This window comes from Procambarus clarkii, chromosome 47, assembly GCF_040958095.1.
Source record: "Procambarus clarkii isolate CNS0578487 chromosome 47, FALCON_Pclarkii_2.0, whole genome shotgun sequence".
Taxonomy (NCBI): domain Eukaryota; kingdom Metazoa; phylum Arthropoda; class Malacostraca; order Decapoda; family Cambaridae; genus Procambarus; species Procambarus clarkii.
Window position 1 is genome coordinate 17,093,989 of NC_091196.1, and position 23,538 is coordinate 17,117,526.

At 42.0% G+C, this 23,538-nt stretch overlaps 1 protein-coding gene across 19 annotated transcripts in view; it reads left to right on the forward strand.

Moving 5' to 3' along the window:
• The window catches only part of LOC123762893 (constitutive coactivator of PPAR-gamma-like protein 1 homolog), a 194,622-nt gene that overhangs the window by 90,510 nt on the left and 80,574 nt on the right, over positions 1–23,538 (forward strand). For all 19 annotated transcript variants that reach the window (XR_011222257.1, XR_006773383.2, XR_006773384.2 and 16 more), the window contains one exon: positions 17,010–17,168. Coding sequence is in view for 16 of the 19 variants with exons in the window: in XM_045749635.2 (XP_045605591.1) it covers positions 17,010–17,168 (159 nt within the window). In the remaining 3 variants the exon portion in view is untranslated. The remainder of the gene's footprint in view (positions 1–17,009; positions 17,169–23,538) is intronic.

Here is a 23,538-nt window from a genome sequence, read left to right on the forward strand (position 1 = left end):
GACAGCACCATGTGGGTACTGTACAGGGTCTTTATTGTGGATAATGTATTACTTGGAAGTCCTTTCACAAAATAGCCAGGTTCACATGCCATCTGCATATAAGCATACAGGTGGCTTGAGGATCCTAGTCAGATCATAGAAAGGTCTTGTAAGTACAGTGGCACCTCGACTTACGACTCTCCCTACTTACGAGTATTTCGAGTTAAGACGTAAATTTCATCAGAAAATGCGACTCGACTTGCGACCATTGCCTCGACTAGCGACTTTGTTGATACGCGTTTAGGTCGACCAAGCGCGTGGTTCCTGTGGCACGGGCTGACCCGGCCTCAATTTACCAGAGTCGTCCGCTTGGTGACTATCATGCTTGTAAAGAATTTCATTGTTCTTGTGCTCTTTTGTTTTTTTATTATAAAAGTAATTATTATATATCACACCTTGGGTCCCAAGAAAGTCTGTGGTAAGATTCAACCTCAGAAAATAGTTGAGTAGAGGCAGTAGAAGATGTCCCCCTTCCTCATTAAGAAAATGTGTGAAGTATTGGAAGAATTGCAAAGTTTTTTTTAAAAAACTCATCTAGATAAAGCTGTAGCAGGCTATTGCATTGACCTTTTGAATGATACTGTGATGTCTCACTACAGACAAGTGTTAAAATGTTGGGAAAACTAGTATCTTTAGATAGATTCTTAGTATGACAAGCAAACAGTGAGCCACAACCAGGTTCTAGTGTTATGCCTGAAAAACGTAGGATAGAGAGTGCCGTAGAGAAGTCATCACTGCATGATGTTATAATGGAAGGGGACTCTCCTTCCAAACAATAACACCTCTCCTCCTCCTCCCCTCCTCACCGTCTTCCATAGCCAACAAGACTTCTCAATAAATGTAAGATATACAGTACATACTGTATTGTAGTTGGTACAAAAAGACTGGTATTTGGTATAAAATGTATCTTTAAGTTAATATTTTTGGGGGTGTGGAACAGATTAATTCAATTTACATTATTTCTTATGGGAAAATTCGTTTCGACTTGTGACTTTTCAATTTATGGCTCGGCTCTGGGAACGGATTAAATTCATAAGTCGAGGCCCCACTGTAAACCATTTACCTCAGTAGATTTCTTGTCTCATTGTTGATTTTCTCAACACGAATGATTGAATGAAAGTGCTTCAATTGTTAGTCAAAGTGAGCTAATCCTTGATCTTTATTAGCATTACCATATGTAATAGAAACTGGGTTTTGTGTGTGTAAATTTTCTGATATTGCTGGATAGTTGGGCTTTTCACTAGAGGCGCCCGATATGTGCATTTCATAAACATTGTTCACGATCTTTGAAGTAAGATTTTTTACACACAGAAATCACAATAGTGTGATGCATCAAATTAACAAATCCACAAGATTTGTGTATTTCTTCATTTGATGCATCACGCTATTGTGATTTCTGTGTGTAATGAAGTAAGGGCGAAGAGGTAGACCGGCCTATTGACATAGCTCGGGTGCATGGGGGGAATTGCGTAAAGCCCTGGTTTGTGTCTCTGAGAGACACAAACAGGATCCGTTGGTAAATCAGAATGATTTCCCGGTTGCAATTCTTTTAACCATGTCGTAGCTCAGTCGATTAAGGCAGCGTCTGGGATCCTCCCGAACGTAGGTTCGAACCCTCGTCACGGCCCTTGTGGATTTGTTCATAAGATTTTTTTTTTTTTTTTTGCATGAAATATATTAACTATTGTTTTATTGTCTTGCTTTTTTTGGCTTAAGCATAATAAAATAAAAGTAGCATTGTCTGTATAATTTTCATTGTCATGATGTATAGGCTGGTTCCAAGAAAACTATATATTGATGTAACATTTAATTGTTTACAGTTAAAAAAAAAATTACCATTATATTTTATATTTTTTGTTGTGCAGTTGTAATTTTGTGGCTGATCCACAGACTTGATGGTACATCTCTGTATTGTGTATGACTACTTCTTCCTTTGTAGTGTTGTAGCAGTTTTTGATTTACTAATCAGGGCAGTACAGTGGCAAGATTTGTGTTCACTTCATTTAAAAGTCTGTTTTAGATTGCACAATCTGTAGCTAAGTGTTGATTTATTCATTAATGGATCATATAATTGTATAGTTTAACTTGTGTGTCCAAGAAAAAGATAAAACATGGTGTCACCCCAAATTTTAGATTTGAATAATGCATATATTATAGTCGGGTATTATGTATTGCTTAACTCCGGCAGTTTCTATTGTTGAGAGCCATTTTAGGTGTTGTAATTAGTGTTATCAATGTTTCATGATCAATTTTTAATTACTATTTATTCTCCTTTGATGTGCCTCATTTTCAAATCTATAAATGTTTAAAAGATAACTCAAGTTTGTTGTAGTTTATATATCGATTTATATCTCTTCTCTGTATTCTTGCTAACGTTTTATGTGAATCATTTTTATTTTTAATTTTGTTGCCATTTATATTTCTTTCAGATTATGTTAATAGCCTTTTTCTATTTTTATTGGTGAGGTAAGTGCTGCAGTACGAGGTGGTGTGAGTACCTCGTATGTTTACATATGAATGTGTGAGACACGATTGTGTACTTGCGAGCCTGCCCGTCACCTTGAGTATATGCTGTTGATGTGTCCCCATAGCCACTACTTTATTACTGGGCTCAACAATCTGCTGTTATTCTCTCTGTCAATGTTAAGTTTGCCATCTAGGCCTCTTGTCTGAGTCACGCAAATTTTGAAGCAAAAAGCCTGCACCACTTTGCCTTCTTTTAATTTTTGAAAATTCTGCAGAAATCATTCTCCACCTCTGTAACGTTGTTTTGTTTCAGCACACAGGGCTGTCACACAGGGCTGTCATTTTCTCAACTTGTAGATAGTAATATCTCTTCCCCCACCTCCCCCTTCCCTTTTTTTACCTGATTGATGTATTGATATTTTGATGATTATATAATAATTACTTTCAGGCCTTGAAAAATAGAATCCAGAATAACCCAGCTCCCACACATGAGATTTTAAAGAGAATTACAACGTTTCGGTCCAATCCTGAACCCTTATTAAGCTTCGATGACTTAATAAGGGTCTAGAATGGACAGAAATGTCACTTCATTGCATATGTGGGGGGGTTGGATTATTTGTTTTGGCAACATTATTATGATTTATCTTCTGCATAAATATGCTTTGCAGGTGACACAAAGATATATGGTAAAGTGGGAAATAATAATATTGAAGCCTTGCAAAGAGATTACATGAACTCCACAAATGGTCAGAAGATTGGCAAATGCTTTTTAATATTGACAAATGTAAGACCTTGCATGTGGAGCACAGGAACCCTCGCCACAACTACCACATTAATAACATTACATTAAAGCAGATTGATGAAGAAAAGGACCTTGGAGTCAAAATCCACCACTCGCTGAAAGTTGCACATCAGATGGAAGCAACAGTCAAAAAAGCTAACCAAACCATTGGAATAATCAAGCGCCATTTGGATTATTGTATCAAAGCACAGAGACTCCATCTTCAGAAGGATATAGCTGCTCTGGAGAAAGTACAACACTGGGCAACAAAAATTATTCATGAGCCAAGTCAACTCTCATATCAGGAATGGTTGAGGGCCACAGGGCTAACAACATTGCAAACCATGCATGACAGCACAGATCTCATTGAAATTTTTAAAATACTGAACAATTTGGGGAATGTTGATCTGGAAAATTTCTTCAAAAGGTCTAATGTGTCACAAACGAGGAGCAATGGTTTTAAGCTTGACAGTTCACAATGTAGGACTGAGAACTGTAGATGCTTTTTCACCCACAGGGTTATAAACCCATGGAATCTCCTACCCTCTGTAACTGTAAATGCCAAGACACTTTTGAATTTCAAAATCAAACTGGAAAAGATTATCAAAGCAAATGGGAGGACCTTCAACAAGCCGCCGGCTTCCTGCCTTCATCGAGGCCACTAGTGGTAGTGGCCCTCGGGTAAATCGGGATAAAGTACAACGTGTGTAAAAATATAAGAATTGCACTAATGCCTAAAAGGTTGTATAATGAGAGAAGTTTTGAGTAAGGTTATTCCAGTGCAGGATATTGAAAGTTGTCAATAGTAGTTACTTGCAAATTAATGTCTTGTTCTTTTGTGAGAGCCAATGATAAATGATAGGTTCATCTGGATACCCAGTAAAACAGTAAGTACCTAGGAAGAAGTTCTATAAAGTGAAATCATCTGCATTGTGTTTCAGTATGGACATGATATGCATGTTTATAGTTATTATTTCAAGCCTAACTAACTAAATATGATGGGAGAGTGAGGAAGATATGTTAACTTTGAGATGTAGGAAGTGCCTAAATGGCTCCTGTAGCACAGTGGTTTGTGTCTTCAGCATGTAATTGTCGAGTCCGGGTTCGATATCTGAGAAGGGTCAAAAATAGCGGTCAGCTTCTCTTTCACTTGATGCCTCTGTTCACCTAGCAATAAATTAGGTACCCAGGAATTAGACAACTGTTATGGGTTGTATCCTGGGGAAGGTCGTTAGTTGACCTGGGGAGACCTTAGTGGGCTTAACCCCCTGGGCTGCACAAGTATTTCAGAAGGCATTCTCTCCACCAAAAAAAAAAATACCCCAGCAAATTATTTTGCCGCTTTATACACTATTTGGTGTTAAAATGTCAGTAACTCAAGTTATATTTGGAAGGGTACCATGTTGATGACTATAAATTAGGCTCAATATATTAGTCAATAATATGGGCACCATCTTATATTCTTAGAATAAAAAAGTCTCTCTGCTGGATCATACTATGTAACTGTCTACATGTTTATGCACCGTTACAAACCACTTCACACTTCAGGTGGGTGTGATAATCTCAAAGCCAGTGACCCAAGACTATCCATACACACTTGGCCTCTGATGAACCAAAGTATGCTAAAACTAGGCACACTGCAAACACTAGCCAAAATACTTTTATTATTATAAGAATCCTGACCACAAAATCCTGAAAAATGAATAACTGTCCAGATCCTTTTTCCTAAAAGGAATGTTGGGTCCGACTGCACGATGCGCCGACACTCCAAACCATGGCTGTGTACTGTGGTGGCAGAGTAGGTCTTGCTCTGGGAACATTGTCACCTGCATCAAGTTCACTTGTATCTGAACCTTGTACATAGTCTTTATTGCTGTCGGGATCGTTTGTCATTATAGTCGTTAAATTCTTGTTTTTTATTTCATAGATTGTAAGTGATTCTGCGGGGGCAAGCTGCACGATGGTATAGTGAGCTACTGTTGCATGAACTATTTATATTGCTGTGTGAATACTGAGGCCCCTAATACCGAGAATGGGCATCCATAATTTTTTCCAAGGTGACATCTGTTCACTGGAGGCCTGAAGAGGTGGATGTGAGCCCCATACTTACCTATCACTGACTACAGGGGAGTGAGATCTAGCTCTGTATGACCTGCCTTTTAATCATTTATACCTGGTGTGCTAATTACTGCTCTCAACACCAAAGTGTTCATCATATTTTTAAAGTTATGGATGGAATTGGCTTCATCAACCTCTTCAGGGCATACCACTTACCGACCACCCGTACAGGGAACAAGAACTTGCATCTCTTTGACTTTGTTGCATTTCTACCTCTTCATAATTTAAATAGCTTCCTTTGTCCATTTTATTCTCCTCAAGATCCTGAATGTAGTTATCATATCCCCTCTTTCTTTTCTCCACTAAGATTGTGAGGATGAGTTCTCTCAACTTGTCTTCATGGCTTAGGGTCTCTCACGTTTGGTACTAATCTACTTTCAAACCTCTGAACTTTTGCAAGTTTCTGTTTATGCTTCACAAGGTGTGGGTTCCATACTCATTTGAGTTTTATTTGTAAAAAATATTATACTAAAACCTAAAAAAACAACAGACAAATGCATCACTAATGAAATAACTTGTGTTGATAAGCACAATTGGAAGGTCAAGTACAGGCTTCCTCTTCCCCATGACTGGAATTATTATTATTATTATTATTATTATTATTATTATTATTATTATTATTATTATTATTATTATTAGTATGTGTATCCTCAGTAATCCAAATCATATGGGGCCACCCCCTGTCCTGTTGATTACCTGTTAGGGATTCTGAGGATCAACACCCATTCAGTCTGGTCTCTGACCAGGTCTCCTGGTCCAGCGTTGAATGTAATGAAACGCCATTTTCTGGGTGAGACCCGGAGGCTTCCCGGCAACCCTCCCTCCCTTCGGTTGGCATTTTTTTGTGGGTTTTGGCATCCAGCCTCAGATCTGATGGTGTGGATAGCCGGCGTGGGGGTCTGGGGTGTCTCCTTCCCCCCTCCTGGGGAGAGGGGAGCTGTGCAAGCAGCGGCACAGTGGTGACGTCATGCTCATTTTTCTTTTTGGGGAGTTCTGTACAACAGGTCAGCTTTCAGTAGCAATATTTTAACCAGATAGGGCGTTTGTTTTGGGGCGCCTACCTTTCCGGGTGCCTGATCCGGTCGATGGCAGACATAGAATGCTTCCAACCACACGGGGGTTTCAATAGGCCATTGCTCCTCGCGCGCCTCTGAGGGGGGCCAGGTTCTGGCTCATGGTCCCAAATAGGCCTAAGAACTCCACTCGCTTGACTGATGCCCGGGTCTAATACATTCATATCAGCCCGGATAGCTCCGGGGAGCCTCCGGGTCTCAACGCAGAAAATGGAGTTTCATTACATTCATCGCTGGTTTTTTTAATCCTTTATTTCCTCATCCAGGACTTTTCCTCTAGTTCCCCAGAGTTTCTTATCCCTGCATAATATCGTTATTTGACCTTTTATAGCTGTAACCATGTTTCTCAAGTTTTCATTATTCCTGCTTAAATTCTTTATTATTTCCACAATACTTAAGTGTTCTTTATTGGTGCTTACCTGTTATGAAAATCACTCAAGTTAATATTTTCCTCATGAAAGCCACCAAAATGACTCTCATCTGTGTTGACCTTCATACTGGCAGCCATCTTGTTGAATCTTGTGCTCCCACACTATTTCTTTCATAAATGCAGTTTTGCTTTATTGTGGGTGGGTGTGTGTGTTTGCCAGGCATTCATTCACTATTATGCACTTTTTTCTTTGTGATTTTGCTGTTTTTATCCTTTCCAAATTTAAAAAGTATTGGAACTCCTCAGCCGACAACTACAAAATATGCAAACAGTTCTCTTGTTAGTTTGATCTGCAGACCACCAGGGGACTTGTGAACCCTCCTCTGCTATTCACTGTTGCGCTCCTCTTCTTGCCTCAGTGTCGTTAGGGTACAGTACTGCTTTTTCAAAAAATTGCTGGCCATTCTGAACTTTATTTTTTTCCTGTTGGGACCATTTGCTTGTGTATTTGTTTTTTTATTTGATTCACAATGAATGTATTTATGCATCATTTATTGTGTGGCTTCTAATCAACTGTTGATCTTGAACTGCACTTTCTTAGAGTGATCATCTGTGTGTGTTTGCTGGTGGTGTGCCCACCTGGCCAGAGTTGCTTTTTCTATTCTCTAGGTGGGTGTGGGTGGCCGTCTCTTGACAGACCACCATCCAGTTGAAAGTTTTTGTTGTTGTTGTTGTGTGGGTCTTTGATTTTTGTGCGAGGCTTTGTGGATGGGGTAGTGAGAGTTTTTGTAAAGGTTTAAGGTGGTTACTTTCACACTATCAGCAGGGGACATTTGTATCTTTTAGGCTGTTTTTGGTGTTTGTAATATTTGGCAAGCAGTACCCGTTCTTCTTGTTCCTGCTTGGTCTACCCTCTGGGATTGGGCAAGCCCACTGTAGTTTTTGGAGGGTTTATTATGGACCAGTCCTCATAATTTGCCTTCACAGTTTGAAGGATGTGCCTCACTTTTGATTATATTCCTATGGCCATTCTTACTGCCTCTGTCGTATCTTGTGTTGGGTGGGGAATACCCTGAGGCCTGTGCTCTCCATGACTGTCTGGGCTGTTTAAGATAAGCCTCTTTGGGATTTGGGTTGTACTCCTGGCCTGTATACGTAGGTTACTGCTTTGTGTGCTTCCCCAGGGGTTGGCCCCCTTTTGTCTTTTCAGGATCCAATCTTGTAGCAGTTTGTTTGAGTTCTTTGTGTCAGCCCGTTCACAGATCACCCCTGTACTGAGAGTTATTCCACCTCACTCGACACATTCTCCCCCACTGATCTGCACGTCTATATATTCATATACTTTATATGTAAAGATGGGCTCTATTTTAATGTTCATAATATTATTTGTATTGTGCAATATGCCCGTCCTGTCGATTCCGAAGATCAACGTCCCTGCAGCCCGGTCTCTGACCAGGCCTCCTGGTCGCTGGTCTGGTCAACCAGGCATAAGGACTTGTATAATCTCTCAGTTAACTGCAGGCAAATCATATCTTGCTTATCAAGTTTGTGCTAAATGACAAGAAGTCTGAAGACATTAATTTGTATAATTAAGCATAAATTGTGATACCATTACAGTACTCACATTTTAAGATGCATCATTTTTCTCCTGAATAGTGAAAGTAGAGTCGTTTGGGAGCATAGACAATAGTACGGTACTGCTCAGTTAACTTAAATTTTTTTTTTATCTGTAGTGTGTGTTTTCGTTAGATTTCATTCAAATTTTGCACGATTTATACTGTATACTGTACTTTCAAGATTGGTATATACGGACGAGATACATATTTTTAATATATTGCTCTTTAATGTTAGTAGTGTATGATTTGATGTTTCCTTTATGTATCTACTATACTGTGTACTCTGTTACTGTCACTTAGTTCAGTATGTTACCTTTCTGGGGGGGGGGACCCCTCATTCCGGTGGCTCCCTCAAGCTGTCTTGTCGAGGCTGCTCAGCACTGCTCCATGCTGGAAGGTCACATCAGTGGAGGAGTTTGTGTTCGACTTAATGGGGATCTGTACTAGAGTTTGGTTCTTTCGTAGACGTTCACGGAGCACGTGATGATTCGCCACTCCACTGGGAAAGCATCCAGAATGACAGCAAAGCTTAACACTTTTGCGCTCCTGACAGTAGGCGAAAAAACTTTTCCCTCATGAGCCCACCGATGCAGGTGCTCGAATGGCGACACTGAAATGTGTATACTCTTTTCGGTGTTCTGACCTTAATTTTCGATGTACGTCTTTCATTTTGTTATCAATTTGTTCGCAATAGAATGCTCTAGAGGAACATAAAGTGTAAAAAGTCGCCAAAGAAGGCGTGAGACCCGCACCAAATAAAGAAATCTATGTCGATCGTTAGCTGTGCACGCCAAACAGCGCGGAAATGTTTCTACTCTTTTCAGGTTTGTCAACTCAAGTCTTGTTCTACATTGTTCATTTTAGTATCACTGTGATCGCAATAAAATTCCCTACACCGAAATATGCATATAAAATACAAATCATGGGCGCGCCTCATCTACAACAACGCCGAATGTCGCCGAAGCTTGCGTACACCCATTGGCACACCCACTACACCCACAAAACACATACAAAAAAGTGTAGAAATTTTCCGTTTGCTAACATAAGTTTTTGCGCTACATTGTTCATTGGGGTATCAAATTATTCGCAATAAAATGCTCTAAATGGAAATACAAATATAATTCCTTATTGAAGAAAACCTTTGTCAACAACATAAAGTATAAACTGTAATATCTTGTTTATAAAAACTTAGTGTCTGTACTTGCGTATGGAATGATTATTGTAGAACAATAAGTTGACCATTCTGTGATCCACTCCACCTGCTTCAGGAAAAGGTTCCTGAAGTTGCTCAACAGATGTTTCGTAGGTGGAGTGAATGTGTTGCGAGTGGTTACTTCTTTTCCACCCAAAATACCCTCTTCCAGTGGTATCTTGTGTAGCAGGGTGTAGCACAAAGTGACACTTCCCACGTTTTGCACTTTAGCTTAGTGGCCCTCTGTATTCCTGACTTGTAGCAAACACGACACCTTAGACGTTTTTTCAGAGGAATGATGGCATGTGTCAAGTTCTTATTGAGACGCTTTGTTGAATCAACAATACGTGGGCGTTTTTTAGGAGGACGACGACCAGTACTCGGAGCCGTCTCGTGTTCTGAGTCAGATGAGAATGAGGAGTCTTTGCCTTGAGGTGTTGAAGGAACTAGAGGCCACCTCACACCAGCTGGCCTGGGTGTTGAGACATTGAGACATTGGTGTTGAGACATCGTCATCTATATTGGGAGCATGTGCCATGGTGTTATTTATGAGAGGCCACTCAGCAGTGTCCCACTTCAAGAGGGACCACATTGCTACCTCATGAAACTGGAGCAAGGTCACTTTCTTGGCATCACTGCTGTAGTGCTTGTACAAAACAAATGAATTATGCAAGGTCATTCGCAGAAAATAAAAAGTAATTTTCTTGGTCCACTTGTGACCTTTTCATGTGAACTGGTAATATTTGACCATTTGGTCGAAGTGATCAACACCTTTCATGTGGCAATTATAATCACAAATTGTGGTTGGTTTACTCAATGTTACTTGTTGTACTGATGTTCCGTCACGTTTCCAGTTCTTTTCCTAAGTTCAACTTGCTGTGTGTCTGCATTGTGGCAGTTTGTGATGTGAGACCACTCGCTTGCCTTTCCACAGTATTATGTGTTATCTTTGCGGCAGAATAGGATTGTATCCACTGCAAGTTTACCCTCTGCTTTCAGTTGCAGTTCCTTTGGTGCACCACATTGCAATCTGAGGGTTCCACATGTGTAAACCCCACATTCACGTAACTTCTCTGTAAGGTTAACCGAGTTATAGTAGTTATCCATATAAAGATGATAACCCTTATACATTCGGGGCTCAATCAAGCCCATGGCTGTCTCGATTGTTGTTTTTCCAATTCCGCAATATACTTCAAAGTCATGTATGTAGCCAGATGTTGATTCAGCAATCATGTACAGTTTGACTCCATACTTTTTTGGTTTGTTTGGATTATAAACCTTGAAAGATAGTCAGCCACACCATAACATTGTGCCTTCATCCAAACTCAATTCCTTCTTAGGAATTGTAGATTTCTGCAAATTTGGTTGTAAGATATTCCATTACTGTTATCACTTTTACCAATCTGTCTTTACTGTTCAGGGGAATGATATTGTTATTATACATATGGAAAAACTGGGAAATATTTTGAAACCGTTTCGACATCATAAAATTATTGAAGAAACGTGCATGCCAGAGCCTGTTTGTTTGCCAGTACATTCTCATCGTTGGGAGCTTAGAAATGCCCATCAACAAGCACAGATCTAAATATCTTGCCATTTCCTTTACCGTGACTTGCACCCACATACTCCTTATGTTCGTGGAGCCATTCTGTAATATTAGTGATGCATACAAGTTTGTTTCATAGGTAAAAAATTCAATCAACTCTCGAGTCAGAAATAATTGAATAAATTTTAGTGGAGTGGTGGAGTGTTGTCACTACACCAGGTATTACCAGGGTCTGTTTGTGGAGTGCGTGCAGTACGTATACCTATTATCACCACAAGGCGGCCCGACCCTTGCCTTCAGCCGGATTCCCTGGACTTTATGTTGCTGATGTTATGGTGGAAAGTTCTACCAGTAGTGCTCTAGTCTGCCAGTCATGGGCAAGCCCCTCTGCTTCAAGCTAAGTGCTGGCTGTCTTTGGAGTTTGTTCATTCTGTGGGGGACCATTTGCTTGTGTACTGTATTGTTCTTTTGATTTTAGTAGTAGCTTCCTGTGCGTGTGTTTTTTCTCTGGCGTGGTGTTTGGGCTTGACTGTTTTGTGCTTCAGGCTGCATGCACTCAGGGCTTTCTTCGTTGTCCCTGCACTGACAGTTATCTGTGATCGGGACTTTGCCCCTGAAAGACTAGATCATCTTGAGTGAAGAGCCTCACTGTGTGCTATTCACGGGAATATTTGACTCCCATTTGAGCCCTGGCTAGGGTGTGCTGGGGTTCGTGTGCTTATTTACACAGCATTCCACAGCTGTAATTTGTAGCCTGATTGTTTCAGATGCATTGAATGATTGTTCTACTAGCAAATGGCCCCAATGCCTGGAGTTTCTGCTTGGTTAGCTATCTTCAGGCCTTGGTTATTCCCTCACAGGTTTCTGGCGTGGTCCGTTATGGATCGGCCCAACGAGCCCATGCTTGCCGAGTGTGAGCTTCAAATCTATCGACTTTGTCGACTTTGGTACCTGATTGTGATTAGTCTTTCTGCCTTAGCCATGCTGCCTGCTAAGTCAATGACACCTGCAACCCGAAGTCCTTTGAGGGCTGGTCTTGCTGTGCCTCTGCTCTTACTGATTGAGCTTGAAGTTTGGAAGCTCTACAGGCAACTGCTGCTTTGAGAGCTAGGTTTTCTCGGGTTAGGCATTTAATGCATATTGATCATCTAGATGCCCTGGAGTTGGCCCCCTATGGTGTTTAGGGACCCAAAGTTGGAGGTGTTGGTGATCTCCACTTGGACTTAGTCCATGCTTCCTCTTCCTTCTCCTTTAGTTGTAATTTGCCCTGATTCTAGTCTTTCCATCATCCCCTTTCCACCTGGTTCCAGCTCTGAAGCATCTGAGGGTTTGAGATCCGGGTCAGGGTTTAGCTTTGGGCGTGGCCTTAGCTTGGCCTTCTCTGGCGGTGGACTTGTCCACTTCAACAGTGGAGGCATTTGGAAGTGGATGGGGCAGTTGCTTTCCCAATAACCTCCACTCCTTCCCCAATATTCCACATTTTCCCTCTTCGAACACTTTATCTTGTGTTTTTATTTTTCCAAAACCTTATATCTAAATGATACCGCTAAGTAAATTCACAGTATTGTGGAAATATATGGAACCTCTAAAATGCCTACTAATTGGCATGAGGCGGGTTATGAATTTTTGGTGAATTCCAGATTTTAAAGATTTGTTAGCATGAAATATTTTTAGGTTTTCTAATTGAAAATGATGGAGCACATCTTTGTGCAGTTTTACGCCAAATAACATATGATTTCACTTTGTTGCTTCCCAAGGTAGAATACCTTGGAGCTCATTGGGCGAGGCAGGTGGACATTATTCATCAGTGATATAGGAATTGTTCAAGTGTCACTTAATGGTCATACTGATGATAGGTATATACTTTAGAACATTCATTTTTGCCTAGAATAACCACCAGAAGGTTATTACACATTCTGAAGCCCTTGCAAACCTTCTTTGACATCACTAGTCACTGCCTGTGGAGAGGTCTTGCAACTGCGTGTCCTCCTAAGGTTCCCTATGTCAAGAAAACGATCAATTTAAAGTGTTCTCTCCTAACCTACCAGAGGACCCAAAACAGAAAATGGAACAGTATGTTACTTTCAAGCACTGCTTCCATTTTCCAGTATGACAATTTTTGGCCCTCATGTAACGCATACGAGAGAAAAGCTACGTTCTTTGTAAGAGGACAGGTTGCTTGCAAATCACTAGTAACTTGCTTGGCCACCTCAACTGGGCTGCCACCAGGTGGCAACATTGCGTCCACAACAAATTCCCGGACCCAAACCACCCCAGTGTTCATGACTTGAGTCTGCAGTCTTCTAAACAAAGACCCTAAGTCCATTCCATGCACCCGCCAAACCCCCTATTTATGAATGAAAATAATTTACACATGACTCGACTGATGATGTTGAACACTTCCGGAACAAGTGTTTCACTGACGAATTTTGTTCGAACCACAATGCTGTAAGTGCTTCACCTACGTACTACAAATTCAAATAATCGCCAACAGAACCTGATACCTAACCTAACCAGTGCCTAAATAGGTAGAATATGGTAATATAAAATAATAATAATTTATATTTGAGAAAATTCCAGTTTTAAATGAAAAGCATGTAAAAATTCCCGAATGCGTCTTTGGGGTCGACTGCTGGATAGAATAGACTTGGTCTGAGGACGGGTTGGAGTCTGAGTAGCTGGAGTCAGATTTAATTAGCTACATTTCTATTAAGAGCTGTATCAATACAGACCTGTTAGCCAAACAGTCCCAATACAGATACTCTGATGCCAATACTGTGCTTGATATTGTTATTACACATTCCCGTGTGCAGTCCCCATGGTGCAGTGGTAAAACATTCGCTCGGCGCTTCGCGAGCACATTGGCCTGGGTTTGTATCCTGGCCGGGGAGAATTTACTGGGCGCCAATCCTTAACTGTAGCCTCTGTTCACCCAGCAGTGAATGGGTACCTGGTTGTTAAAGATTTGGGCGGTTGTATTCTGGGGAAAAATTTGGATTAAAGACTTACCAGAAATGCTATGCATGCTAGAGGCTTTACAAGAATGTAAGAACTCTTGTCGATATAAATAAATAAATGTTAGAACTTTAGACATGCAAATGCTTCTCATAGGTTTGCAGATGTTGATATAGTAATTAGTAGCACAATATAATCGTTATAATAATCATAGCACAATTATTCCTGTGTTGGCCACAAAATAAGCTTATGTCAGATAGTCTCCACAGCAGTGATTACTGATTACTAACACTTAAAGAAATTCATAATACCTGTATATGGGAACCATACAGCTACTGCATATTCCAGTTTTGGTCTTGCAAAACTCATGGACAATTTCTTTAATATTTTGCCATCCTTGTATTTAAAAGCAATTCTAAAATTGGTAAGAATACAGCATAGGCTCCTTGCATAATGTTCTTTATAAAATCTTATCATATAAAGAACATGTATGACTCTCAGATGTCAGTTTTTCTATCCAGAACCATCCCTAGATCTCTAACTTTATCAGAGTTCTTTAAAGCCTTTTCACATAATTTGTAAGTTGTCTGGCTTACTTTCTTCTATTGCACATTCCAGAACATGGCATTTAGTCACATTGAATACCATTTGCCACATGGTGCTCCATACACTTTTGTCTAGGTTATTTTGAAGAGCATGACACTTGTCGAAGTCTCTTATCTTCCCTAGTAGCTTATCATCAGCAAACATGGTTGTATTTCTTATAGTAGGTAATTTATATAGATGATAAATAATACAGGTGCAAAAACTGAATCCTGTGTGTGTGTTTGTGTAATTACCCAAGTGTAGTTACAGGATGAGAGCTATGATTGTGGTGTTCCGTCTTCTCAGTACTCGTCATATAACTCCTTTGAAACTACCGACTGTTTTGGCCTCCACTACTTTCTCACTTAACACACACATACAAATTGTCAACAACACAACTATACATATAAACATTTCATTCACCTGGGCACTAAGATGCTTGAACTACCGACCACATGAGTGGGAGACTGAAGCTGTATCCAACATGCTATGAACAGTCTTAACACCTTTGCTCTCCATCAACGCCGCTGGCGTTCAAAATTTTTCTCGTGTCCGAGCCGGGAACGTGAGTAGCGTCCACATTTTAAAATATTTGTTTAAAATTTAAATTTTATCCAATCAATCTGGGAGTGGTTTTAAAATGAGCGCCTTTAGATTGCACACAATTTGATACCAAAATGAAAGATATAACACAAAAATTGATGTCAGAACACTGGAAAGATTATAAATACTTTTTGCATCCAAAATTTAAAATATTTGTTAAAATTCCATTTATTGTGCTATTGTTATGGGACTAGTTTTAAATGGCGCACCTTTAGATTGCGAACAATTTGATACCAAAATTAAAGATGTAACACGAAAATTGATGTCAGAACACTGGAAAGATATAAATAATTTTGTGATGATGAGCGTCCAAAATTAAAATATTTGTTAAAATTCCAGTTATTGCTCTATTATTATGGGACTAGTTTTAAAATATGCGCCTTTATATTGGGAACAATTTGATACGAAAACGAGCGATGTAACACGAAAATTGATGTTATCAAACCGAACGAGTATACACATTAGGTTGCGGGTGTGATAATTGGTGCTCGTTCACGGGTAACTTTAAGCTTTACTAAGGGGAGTCACGCTGGGCTTTTGGACAATATATGCATATACACCTGCAGGGAATTTAATTGCGAACACAGTGATACCAAAACGAATGACGTAGCACGAGAATTCAGGTGAGAAAACTGAAACGAGTATACACAATTCGGTGTCGCCGCGCGCTCGTCCGCACGCTCGAGCGCACCGCCAGGAGCAGTTCGTGCAAACAAACGGAGCGCACGCTCGGGGTGCGAAAGTGTTAATAAGGAAAGATTCCAGAAGCAACTAACTGCTGCCCAGCTAGAATTTTAGGACTTTCTCTGACTGCTACTAAACACACAGGAATTTGGGATCCAAGCCCCACGTCATATTAATTCATATTGAATTCTGAATTTACAAATGCTACAAAATGGCTTCTGGAACTGAAAAGCACGAGTTATGAGGGTAGACTAGAGGTGTTAAATATTCCAAAGCTAGAATATAGAATAAAAGAGGTGATGTGATCTCCACTTACAAAATAATAATGGGAATTGACTAAATTGACAGAGGAATTTCTGAATGTGGCAACCTCAAGAACCAAAGGCCACGGATTCAAGCTACTGAAACAAAGGTGCCGAAAAAATATTAGAAAATTCACTTTCGCAAACAGTATGGTAGACGGTTTGAACAAGTTAGGTTAGCAGGTGGTGGAGGCCAAAACTGTCAGTAGTTTCAAAGCATTATATGACAAAAGAGTGCTGGTAAGATGGGACACCACGAGTGTAGCTCTCATCCTGTAACTACACTTAAATGATTACACATACAGGCTTTCTGTCCCCAACAAAACGAACTTTGAGTTAAGCCTTACTACTTTTGTGGTAAGCAAGTGAAATGCATAGAGGGAAGAAGTTGCTGAAGCCAATTCCATTCACAATCTTAAAGAAATAGATGAAAACATTAATGTTGAGTTGGGTAATTAGTGTGGATAGAGCACTAGATCTCACTTCCCTCCTCGAGTGTAATAGGTAAGCACTGACAAGTAAGCATGGAGTGAGACATGCTGACTGGATTTCATTAAACATGAAATCAAGAATTATAAACTATATAACAAGTGGTGTTAAAATAAGCACAAATTTAGGTAAGCTAGTATGATGGGGTTGTTATTTTGACATTAATAACCTAGTGACATTCTCCCTGCAGCAGTCCAGTAGTCCAGTTGAGGGGAGTCAGGACCCAGGCCCTGAGATTGACCCCAACCCTCTTCCTCTACCTCCAGTGCCCCATGAGGTCATGCGGACAGCCTCTGAACGCCATCAGAAGGGGCTAATGTGCCCATGGATATACCAAGTTTTAACGCAGGTTGGTTAATTTATTATGTGCTTGCCATTGTAGGCATATAGAGTACTAGCTATGTATGTACATGAATGGGTGTGGACACACAGCAGTAACCATGGCTCATGGCCAATTAATTATTCTTTTCTTTTATAAAATATTAATCGTTTTGAATTCTAGAACTTAATGTCTGAGTAGTCCTTGCTTCATTCATTAGTACAGTGTAAAGTTCAGTAATACTTTAATAATGCTTTAATGATCCTTAGATTAACTTTGATAAAGTAACAGTTTTATAAAAAGATTATATGAGGTTTTCCATTATTTTAGAAAGTCATTTGTGTACACATAGAGAAAGTGTATAGTCACCCAAGTGTAATTCCCTAGGTGTAGTTACAGGATGAGAACTTGCTGATTGTGTCCTGTCTAACAAATAATGTCATATGATGCTTTAAAACTGCTGATAGTTTTGGCATTCACCACTTCCTGATTTCACTTGTTCCAACCTTCTTCACCTGTGTTCTCAATAGAGAACTTTTGAGCATATTTTCAGCACCTTTGCTTTCTAAGCTCGAGTCTGTGAGCCCGTGTTACAGAGCACCAGCTGGACTGTTAAAGACTAATTTGGTGGCCAGTTGAGTCAGTCTGACTGTGGCCACCAAGTCAGACAAGCAATTCAACATATAATGTTCAGTGTGTGTGGCAAGGAGGTCACAGGTCTTTTGAGCATTAGAAAACGGCCATAAATCCAAAAAGGTTGGGAACCACTGTTCTCAATATTGCAGGTTAAAATTTTTTTTGCCAGCTTTGCCCAATCGATTCATGTCAAATCCTTATGCATAGTTAATGCCTCCAGTCTGTTCTCAAAGCTATTGTTTACCAGATTTGGAAGCCATAAGTTTATAGTTTATGGGTCTTCTATGTTTCCATTTTCATAGAATGGAACTCTGCTTTTTTTGCACGTGTCTGCGAATTTTCCTACTTTTGTAGATGTTTGGAAAATAATGTGTAGCTGGGGTTCAAGTCTTAGATGCACACTTGCTGACAACCCTTAGCAAGACTTTATCTGGCCCGACTGCTTTTTATTTGTCTAGTTACATATTTGAATGTTTTTTCTACTGTGATGTTACACACGTCTTGGTACAATATTGTGTTAATAGTCCTTATTGTGGCTGCTTCTCCAAAAATTTCATTTTTAATAAATACACTTTTGGAACCGTTTGCTTAGTGTTTCACATATTACCTTTTCAGTCTGAGTTTGTCTTATTATTTTTAGTCTTTGGACTTTCTACTTTAGACTGTAGTTACAGGATGAGTCAACACACTCATGGTGTACCATCTTCATAGTACTGTCTCATATGACACTTTGAAACTAGTATGATTTTGGTATCCACTTTCTTATATTATTTTGTACAGATGTTCCCATAGCGTGAATCTGTGACCTCTAGTTCATGAAATTCCTTCTGTGTTGTGTTGATTCCTGTTGCTATTTTGTATATTGTGATTATATAGCCTCTGTTTTTCCTCCTGTCCTCTAGCTTGGCATGTTTAGTGCCTCCAGCCTCTCCTCATAGCTCAAGTTTTGAAGTTCCCGGAGCCATTTAGTAGCATGTCTTCGTGCCAATTTCCAATTTATGTTCTTCAGGTATGGGCGGCACCACTGATGCATATTCTAATATTGGTCTCGCAAATTGCATGAACAGTTTCTTCAATATTTCTCTGCCCATGTATTTAAACGGGTTTCTGAAATTTGGTGATGTTGCATAGGCTCCTGTCACACTAGCCTTTATGTGATCCTCTGGTGACAGCTGAATATACAGAACCACTCTTGCATCTCTTTCCTTGTCAGAAGTTTTTAGCATCTTTTCACATAATTTGTTGGTTAAATGTTGTCTGTTTGGAAATTCTTCATTCCATTACATGATATTTATTTACCCTGAGTTACATGTTCCATGTGTTGCTCCTTTCAAACATTGTCCAAGTCATTTTTGAGGGCAATGAAGCCATCCAAGTCCCTGACACTCCCTAACATTTTAGCATCTGTAAATTTATACATGTAACTCTGTATTCCCTGTGATAGATCATTTACATGCTATAATGAACATTACCAGTGCAAGAACTGAAGCTTGAGCTTCTCTGCTAGTGACATTTCTCCAATCGGATACCTTGCCTCTGATCACTGCTCACATTTATCTGCTCAAAAATTTCTCATCCAATTTAGATGTCTGTCACCCCTCCAGTGTGTGTTCGCACTTCTAAATTGTTTTATTTTTCTATATCTGTTAAATGTCTTAACCTGCTGAAGGTTTCGGGATCAGTGTCCCCGCTGACACACTGGAAGCCTGGTCTCTAACCAGGCTTCCTGGTTGCTGGTATTATTCACCAGGCTGTTTGATGTGGATAAACTGCCTTATCCACCAGGCTGTTTGATGTGGATAAACTGTCTTATCCACCAGGCTGTTTGATGTGGATAAACTGTCTTATCCACCAGGCTGTTTGATGTGGATAAACTGCCTTATCCACCAGGCTGTTTGATGCAGCTGCTCACAGCCTGACGTATAAGTCGTAGCCTGGTTGATCAGGTATTCTTTGAAGGTGCTTGTCAAGTTCTCTTTTTGAACACTGCGAAGGGATGGCCAGTTATGCCCCTGTATGTGTAGGATGTTGAAAAGACTTGGTGCCTTTGACGTTGATAGAGTTCTCTCTCAGTGTACCTATTGCACATCCTGCCTTGCTGTCTGGTCTCATGTGGTTGTATTTCTTTGTGCAGGTATGGAACCAGTCCTCCTAATATTTTCCAAGTGTAGATTATTTATGTATCTCTCCTGCCTGTGCTCTAGGGAATACAGATTTAACATTTTTAGGCTGTCCCAATAATCATTGCCCCTAATAATCATTTAGGTGTGCCCTAAATGTATCGGCTACTATGGGTGTAGTGAAATGATAGTCTTGTTAACGGCATCAAATCTCGATGCCGTTACCGGAGTCAGGTGAAACTTACTCCGGACCGAGTTGCTTCCGACGGGAAAAGGGGGTTGCTATGTGCATTTAATATTTTTTGTTTGTTTATGTTCAGTGCAGTGATCTTTTGGACTGTTAATAGCAGTGTTTCTGTGGGGAGCTTCCTTCGGCTCCCTGGAGCTATCAGATTGATATGCGATATGTTAGTCAAGGGCATTATTCAATGGAGTTCAGCCTACGGGGGATCACGAGCCAGAACCTGGCCCCCTTACAGAGGCAAGGGAGCAATGGCCTCTGGGACCCCCCCTGTGGTTGGGGGCACTCCATGTCTGCCATCGACCAGGGTTAGGCACCCAGAAAGGTAGGCATAACAAAACAAACCCCACCTGGTAAGAAAATTGCAACCGAAAACCAAACAGGGAGGCAGAATTCCCCCAACTATGAAGGAAAGAAGCATACAAGCAAACGTCACATCACCGCTGCCGCATCGCTCGTCTGTGCAGCCCCTGTTCCCCCAAAGGAAGAGGGGAGAGCCCTGGACCCTCGCTCCGGCTGCTCCAACCCCCAGTTTGTTGGCTGATGCGATCTGGGGGCGGTCGTCAACTTGGGCCTTGATTTCTTGGCAGTGTTTTTCCTTAGTGATGTTTCCTGCTGTGTTGTGGTGGCGGCCACGTGTAAAATCAGTGTACTAGGGCTGCATGCGCTTAGCTCAACATTTACTTTGCCCTTGGGGCCAACTAGGGTTTCATGGCCTTTGTTTCACCTTGGGTAGGAAGTGGTGGTGTTGCTGGTTGGGGTGCACGGTGTTGTGCAGCTTGCCTACCAATGCAACGGCCGTGTTCCTGTTTCCTCTGGAACTTTGTACTTTTGCTGGGGTTTTATTTTATTTTTTTCTTTGCCTGGAAGGGGTCTGCCTTGTTGGGCTATTAGTCCACTTATGATATTTTGGTGGCCCTCCTCTAGGCCCTAGTGTTGCTGTGATTGTACACATCACAGGGGTTTCTGTGTTTAGCTCATATCCCTTGTTACCTCTAGGGTTTAACCAGTTTTGCAACACCTTGTTTCAGCTTCCCGTAGCAGTCAGCCTATGGGCCCTGGAAAACCCTGTCGTGGCTCGGTAGACCGATGGATGCGTCTTCCAGGTTCCAGCTCGCCTCGTGTGAGTTTGAAGGTTCTCTGTGCCCTTGTCTCAGGGTGACAGTCACCTGTTTTGCCTCCGTCATGCTTCCTGTTGGGTCGACGACACCTTTGACCCGGAGTCTTGCAAGATGTGTTCTCTGTTTATGTTCCAATTTACCCATTCTGTAGACATTAAGGCTCAGGTATAGTTGGCATTTGCGTTGCATGCTCGGTTTAGGTTGCTGTAATGTGCTAGGTTGGTTGCCCACCCGGATGCCCCGAGACTGCCCTGTTTTGGTTATAGGGACCTGAACTTGGGGGGCATTAGTCGATTCGACTTTGGTTCAGTTCGCACAATTTGACTTTGGTTCAGTCCACACTCCCCAGTCCTTCCCCAGTTGGTGTTGTTCGCCCTGCTCCCCCCCTCTTTCCCCCGTCCCCTTGCTCCCGGCTCCCAAATGTTTGAGGGGTTTCGGCATCGGGGCGGGGTTTAGTTGGTGATGAAACTCCGGCTGCTCCGAGGGCTGCCCCATTCGGGTTGGGGATGGAGGCATTCGAGCCTTCTCCTTCTGCCGAAGCTTCTGGGGTCCCACCAGCAGACTGGTGGGACTTCTTTTCTGCCTTTTCCCTGGACTCTCCATTTTCTTAATTAAGGAATAAAGGGTGGGGAGGACAACTCTGCCCCGGGTCCTGGTTTGGAGCATCCAGGCATGGGGGAGGAGTTGACCTGGGGGCTTGGGCCCCCTTTTGATCCTGCTTGGGTTTTAGTGCCCTCTTCGCAGGGTTTCTTCTTGCAAGGAGGGGGGGGAGGGTTTTCTTACCCCCTTTCCCTGTAAGAGTATGATTTGGGGTCAGCTCCTTCCCGGGTTCCCTTGGGTTCCTCAGCTCCTTCATTCCGTAGGTTTTCTGCCTCTCGAACCTCACCTAAAGTTCGGAAGGCTCTTGCTGCGTACCTCCTGTGAGACCTGGATTCTGCCTCTGTGATGGATCCATCCTCGTTTCAGTTCGGTTCTTCTTCTTCTTCCCCATATTGGGTGCGTTATGAGGTCCCGAAGTCTTCCTGGCTGGCAGACTGCCCTTTCTTTTCGCATGGAGTGTGGCATCGGTTTTGTCGGACCCGCACTCTCGAATGGCAAGAGGCTGCTACCATTCTGCATGTTTACCTGGGGGCGAGTTTGAGTGCTTTAATGCATGCTAGTTTGCCCCTGTGCTTACTCGGGATGTTGGATTTGTGTAGCTGCACATACAGATTCCCGCCTTTTCGGCATCTTTGGAAGCTGAGGATTCACGCACCCATGAGCATTTGGCTTTGGTCTTGTGCTTCTTTCCTTTCTCATGCTGTCCTCGGATTGGCTTGGGGAGGATGTGGAGGTGTTGAGTGCCGGGCCTTCGTCTGGTGCGTTGGCCTTGAAGGCTCGGGCGTCGGCCACACTTTTGAAGCTGTTTGCACAGATTATCAGGGAAGCGGTGTCTGTTATTTGCTTCTCGGCACGTGTGCCAGCAGGCTGTGCTCACTCACTCTTTGGAATCTGCTTGGGCCCTGGCTCTTAAGTTTTTGTTGCCCTTTTGTCCATTGCTATTTGCGAAGACTGCTGTCACACAGATTCTATAGGCAGCTTCGTCTAGTTGTTGTCCTATGTTGGACTTGTTGCTTCTCTGGGGTGGCTGATCTCAGCCTTCTCAGATGGGTCGTACCAGGGCTCGGGGTTCCTCCGGTCGGGGTGGGCCATTGGTGCCAGCTTCTGTGCCGGCCGGGTATGGCTTCGGCATCTGTTCTTGTACCTTCGGGGACTCCACCTCTCTCGCAATTGCTGGGTTCGGCCTCCGTGAGTCTTACGTCGGTTGCTGCGTCACTGGCTTCCTCTTTGGGTTTTTCGGGGTTCACTGCCTAGGGGCCTACCCGAGCCCTTGCTCATTGTGTTCATAGACGCGTCGTCTCTCGGCTGGGGCTTTGTGATCAGTACACACCAGGCAGGCCAGGGATGGTGGGGTCCGTCTTTCCATCGAGACGGAGTTTGCAGGAGTTTGCGGCGGTGTGGCTGTCGTTTCGGAGGGTTCGGGTTGCTCGGAGCTCCACAATCCAGCTCCATTCGAACTGCTCTCTAGTGGTTCATTGCCTGAACTTCGGGAGCTCTCTTTGGGCCTTGGCTCTTTGGGGCTGGTCACTTAGTGGCTCGTCTTCTGGTTTCTTGGGGTTTGGCTCCCTGTGCAGTTCATATCCGGGAATTGTGCAACATCCTGGCGGACGGCCTGTCCCGGTTCATTCCCCTGTCCACGGAATGGACGGTCGACAGCGACTCCTTCAGGAGGCTCTGCCAGT